Below are 5,963 nucleotides of genomic sequence, written 5' to 3' on the forward strand. Positions count from 1 at the left end.
AGGTTAATTAAAATAGGAAACAAGGACTTATCAAATCCACGTCATCATCCATGTAAGCTAATGTTGCCAAATATGCAGCCATGTCAGCAACTAACGGGCTAACTAGTCGGAATTTGATGGAATATAAACTTGGGGTCACGCTTTGTTGTTTTTTAGAAAAGTTAGCGGTACCACTGATAATTAGAAAATTAAAGGAATACTAGCATATAGTAACTCAAAAAACAAAGGGGTACTATGTAAAAAAATCCATTAAAAAGTTATTAATCTTAGTATAAATTATACACAATGGAAACTATTTGACCCGTATTAAGAATTTAACCGGACCCGCATTCTGATTGTGACTCGTCCAAGTTTGGGGGTTCAAGTTTATGAGGTTGTGGAAGAGACGATGATGGTACAAGTGATCGTGCTAATGAGTCGGTAGCGCAGAAACAGTGTGTTCCGCGAGTAAATGCAAAATCATTTAACAGCGACCAATAAACAGAAGACAGCACCACAAAACACAAGTTGAAAGATCTGTCTGTGTTCAAGTCTTGAGTAATGGAGTAATTCAAGTTACATCATCATCATCATAATAATAATAATCTAATCTACGTATGCATCCTCTTGATTTGTACTCTCCTCATTATCATTTTTATCAATTAGTGGTGTTATAATTTGGAAAAATGAGGCGGAGAAATCAGAGTTTTGGACGGCAGTCAAGGCGGCGTTACTCAAATCTAGTATGGTTGCTTTTGTGTGGTTTCGTTATACTCTTCTTCTTCCTTCTTCTTCTTACCAAAGATACCCAACGCATGTTAAGACCTGATTTGCAAAAGGTACATTCTCCTCTTTTCTTTTTCTGGGTATTACACACTAATTTACTTTATTCTTTTTATTTTTCTTTTCTTTCTTCATCTCCAATCTACCTCTACTACAAATCTCGGTTATTCATCGTCTTGTATATTTTCCGAGTATCGAAAACCATCCATCCCTTGAAGGTGTGTTGATCCCCAATAGTTAACAATTAACAGTCTGTTTGATGTCACCTATTCGCTGATACCAAAGATGGTCAGATGTTGGATAGCTAAGTCGGTATTTCAGTGCTTCAATCACCTTCAACTAGTAGTTTTATTCTACATAGTGCAGTAATCTGGGAACTGCAGCCGATCCAAACACTCAAGGATTAGATATTCAAGTTTGATTGGGCATAGATGATCGACAATTCCCCTGTTGCTCTGCATTGACCAGGTTTTTCCATGGTTGATGAGCTTAACTTCCCAGGAAACTCACTGTGTAAGACGTTTGTTATATTGTTGCACAACTTGTTCATCCTAACCAACATGTGCTGCCTACTCAATGGCGTGCCTCCCTAAATCTCAATTTTTTTGCAAGTATTGTCCCTCGGAGTTTCGTGTTGGGGAATTTGAATGTTTGAATTTTGAAATCATTGGCCTTGTGCCTTGTGGTGACCTATTGCTAAATGTGTACAAGGTCTAGACAAAACTATTACTCAGTATTAATTTGACATGTGATTTTTAAATGACACCACTTCATATCTAGATGTCTATATTGTTAGCTGTGCAAGGAGGCTTTGATCATGATGATAAAGCTAAGATTCAAGCACATGTCTCAGTCCCTTCTAACGTACTCACAGAAGATCTAAAGAGTTTTCTTAGAGAATTTGATAGTAAATCTGCAGAATATAATGTGATGTTTGTATAGGTACTAAGTTTTTCTTACATAATTATTTCTTCTAGCTAAATACGGAGTAACATCTAACTCTAGCCTCAAAATTATTATTATATTTAACAACTCAAATATAACTTTATTTCCCTAAATAATTAATTTAATAGCAGAAGCAAACTGCTTAACTAACCTAACACTGAACACTTAAATTTAGTGCTCAGAGTGCGTACTTTCCGTTCCCTCTCCATCAAGATCTCTATTGCCAGGATGTCAGCAGTTTTTTTTTGTTTGATTTACTTACATGTTCTGCTGAATTGCAAGCGTAGTTGATGGTTTCGTAAGGATTCTGGATCATGCATTTTATACAACTTGAAAATTCATAGACACTATGTATAATAATATAATTTAGAGGCTCTGATGCTGAGGAATGTGTTGTAATCAATTTCTTTACTTCATGTAGTGACAAACTTAGAGTCACCATGTTTGACTTAGAGTTGTTATCCATATTTTGTTTCGTACCCAATATCCTGATTCTGCTAATATTAAATCACTCTGTTGCTGGGTTACTACTACTTTAAAATGTGTGTGATTTTATTCGGGTTAGAAGATTAGCATTTGATGAGTGAAAGGCTTATAAAATATGTGGCCATTAGACTTCAGCCATGTGAGATGGTCTTACATGCGAGACTGACGATTACATACTAAACCTAAACGAGGAATAGATAAGGTTTTGGGTTGGTTTCAATTGCAAGACCGTCTCAAACAAGACTTTCTGTTGGTTATTAGATTTAAGCCTTTATATGTTTCAGAGTTCTTCAATGGGTTTTTTGTCAAACACAACCTTTAAAAAAAAAATTCTTCCAAACACCACCTTTAAAAAAAATTTTTGTAAAACACAACCTTTAATAAATTTTTTGTTGTCAAACACGACTTTTTGGCTGAAGGACTTAGCATTTTGCAATGGGGTAACTTTCAATTGATGTTTGGGATAGCAAACGATGTCAGGTGTTCTTGGACTCGTTGGAAAGGTGGAAATACAAGCTTTCCTTGGGTTACCAACACGATGGTCAAAAGTGGCCTTATGTGGGGTCTATTGTTGTGTTAAGTAAGGCTGGTCGGAGAGATTAGCGAGTGGTCGGGGATTTTTAGTGGGTCTTTTAAAGAGGTTATGATGCTTTGTTTGGTCTGAAATTTGGTATGTAGGTAGCGAGGAGTGCAAGGTAGGTCTTAGTTGTGTTGTTTGTGGTGGTTGTTGGTTACAAGTGGTGGTTCGAGGGGAGTTAATTTGAAAGTAAAAAACATTCAAAAGAATGTCAAAGTAGGATTTCTTTTTTTGTGGGTCAATTCACTCACCTCAAACCAGCACTTACAACAAACAACCACAAAAAACAACACAACTACAGCCTACCTTACACTCCCCGCTACCTACATACCAATTTTCAGACCAAACAAAGCATCATAACCTCTTTAAAAGACCCACTAAAAATCCCCGACCACCCGCTAATCTCTCCGACCAGCCTTACTTTACACATCAATAGACCCCACATAAGGCCGCCTTTGACCATCGTATTGATAACCCCTGGAAAGCTTGTATTTCCACCTTTCCAACGAGTCCAAAAACGTCTCAAACCGACATCGTTTGCTATCTCAAACATCGACTGAAAGTTACCCCATTACAAAATGTTAGTCTTTCGGCCAAAAAGTCGTGTTTGACAACAAAATTTTTATTAAAGGTTGTGTTTTACAAACTTTTTTTTTAAAGGTGGTGTTTGGAAGAATTTTTTTTTTTAAAGGTTGTGTTTGACAAAAAACCCTTCTTCAATTTATACGGTTCTAGCATTTAAGCATTTCTACTTCTTTGGGTTTTTACTGTATGCTTTTTTTATTTTATTTGCAGAGGTCTTATAACCATGATAGAATCCCAGAAGGCCTTAATGTCACGGAGGAAATGCTGAGCCCAACATCTATAACAAGGCAACTTAGTGATCAAATTTCTTTAGCTAAATCACTTGTTGTGATAGCAAAAGAAAGCAATAATCTTCAATTTGCTTGGGAACTAAGTGCCCAAATACGGAATTCACAGATTCTCTTATCTAATGCTGCCACACGAAGAAGCCCTTTAACAATTAGAGAATCTGAAACTGCAATTCGGGACATGGCACTTCTACTCTACCAAGCTCAGCAACTGCATTACGACAGTGCGACCATGATCATGAGATTAAAGGCCAAAATTCATTCCCTTGAAGAACAAACGAGTACTTTGACAGATAAAAGTTCGAAATATGGGCAGATAGCCGCTGAGGAAGTCCCAAAAAGCCTCTATTGTCTTGGTGTTAAGCTGGCAACTGAGTGGTTTAGAAATCCAAGCGCTGAAAAAACAGTTGCTGGAAGAAAACTTAGTGCCAGGAAACTTGAGGACAGTAATCTTAATCATTTTTGTGTGTTTTCTGACAACATTCTCGCGACTTCGGTGGTTGTGAACTCCACGGCCATGAATTCTGAACATCCAGAAAACGTTGTATTCCATCTTGTAACCGATGAGGTTAACTATGCACCTATGAAGGCCTGGTTTTCGATGAACGACTTCCGTGGAGTAACAATTGATGTCCAAAAAATTGAAGATTTCAGTTGGCTTAATGCTTCATATGTTCCGGTGCTTAAGCAGCTACAAGATTCCGACACTAAAAACTACTATTTCTCTGGCAACAATGATGGCAGCAAGACACCAATAAAATTTCGAAACCCCAAGTACCTCTCCATGTTGAACCATCTCAGGTTTTATATCCCAGAAGTGTATCCTGCTTTGAAAAAGATGATATTTCTCGACGATGATGTTGTGGTTCAGAAAGACCTCTCTCCTCTATTCTCTATTGACTTAAATGGCAATGTCAATGGCGCCGTCGAGACATGCATGGAAACATTCCATAGATATCACAAGTACTTGAACTATTCCCACCCGCTTATACGATCACATTTTGATCCAGATGCGTGTGGGTGGGCTTTTGGAATGAATGTCTTTGACCTGGTTGAATGGAGAAAAAGGAACGTCACGGGCATCTACCACTACTGGCAGGAAAAGAACATGGACCGAACATTGTGGAAACTGGGGACTCTTCCACCTGGACTGTTGACTTTTTATGGTTTGACTGAGGCATTAGATCCTTCATGGCATATCTTGGGTTTGGGATACACAAATGTAGACCCTAAGGTGATAGCGAAAGGGGCTGTGTTGCACTATAACGGGAATTCAAAACCGTGGTTGAAGATTGGCATTGAGAAATACAAACCATTATGGGATAAATATGTCAATTATGGTCATCCGATTTTGCAACATTGTAATGTTCACTGATCTGTGGAAGTGGAAAGGGAATTGAAGTTTTGTAAAGAGATGGTTGGTAGACTCATTGACATAGGCACATAGCCAGGTGAAGTGATGGTAGAAGCACCGGTTGTTTGTTCTACTGTTTGTGTAGTATTGAGTAGTAAATCAATTTTTTGCACGGAGAGCTGCATCTAAGAAGCTCAGTTCCTAACATAATTACCTCTTTCGGGCGTTGTCTCTCCTCAAATTCACTGTATGCATTGTTTATTTTTGTTTAGAAACTGATATTTGCTGTCCAGATTTTTAAAAGCAGTTGGCACTTGAGAGGATCCGAATAGCTTGTTTTCGAGGAATTAAGAGAAGAAACTCTACGCTGTTTTTAAGTACCCTTACTGACACGAAACTTACACATCCTTGTCTTTTTAGTCAGTCTTTCCCGACGGTATTTAACATATGCTCCATATATGAGATGGTTTTATACGTGAAATTAATTCGTAATCCTATAAATAAATGAGAAAATATGTAAGCATTGGAATTGTTCTTATGATGAAATTTCATATATGAGGCTCGGTGTCATTAGGTAAGGGTGAGCATAACCGGGTATACAAACCGGTTTTCCAATTCTGTTCCGGTACCTGGTTTTCAAAACGAACACTTTTTCAAACCGGAGTCGTGCCTACTTTTTAGCACTCGTGTCTTGCATGTGTAATTGTGCATTTTTGAGGGATCAACAATCCCTTCTGTCCATTTTAAGTTTTACCCAAAAGCTTTCTAACCTTGATTTTATGATTTAGTAACTTCGCCTTTTTATTATTAAAAAAAGTTGTAGAATCTATTTGGTGCTGCAATGTTTTTGCTTATTTTATTGTATAATCGAATAGGGTACAGTTTTAGTTTAGTTCAACTTCTTTTAATAGAAAAGAACAAAAGAGCAAGGCCTATATAGGCATTTCAAACCAATAAGTAGACTATG

At 37.4% G+C, this 5,963-nt stretch overlaps 1 protein-coding gene across 2 annotated transcripts; it reads left to right on the top strand.

The window, feature by feature from the left end:
• Positions 1 to 236: 236 nt before the first annotated feature.
• Positions 237 to 5,374, top strand: LOC141647778 (putative galacturonosyltransferase 10). Of its 2 annotated transcripts, none has more exons than XM_074456104.1 (2): positions 237 to 818; positions 3,566 to 5,374. In XM_074456104.1, the coding sequence occupies exons 1-2, from the start codon at positions 666 to 668 to the stop codon at positions 5,015 to 5,017; spliced, it is 1,605 nt and encodes a 534-aa protein (XP_074312205.1). In that variant the 5' UTR covers positions 237 to 665; the 3' UTR covers positions 5,018 to 5,374. The 2 variants fall into 2 exon arrangements, with proteins under 2 accessions (XP_074312205.1, XP_074312206.1); XM_074456105.1 differs by having other exon boundaries at positions 493 to 1,275.
• Positions 5,375 to 5,963: the final 589 nt, after the last annotated feature.

The sequence above is a fragment of the Silene latifolia genome, chromosome 3 (assembly GCF_048544455.1).
Source record: "Silene latifolia isolate original U9 population chromosome 3, ASM4854445v1, whole genome shotgun sequence".
Taxonomy (NCBI): Eukaryota; Viridiplantae; Streptophyta; class Magnoliopsida; order Caryophyllales; family Caryophyllaceae; genus Silene; species Silene latifolia.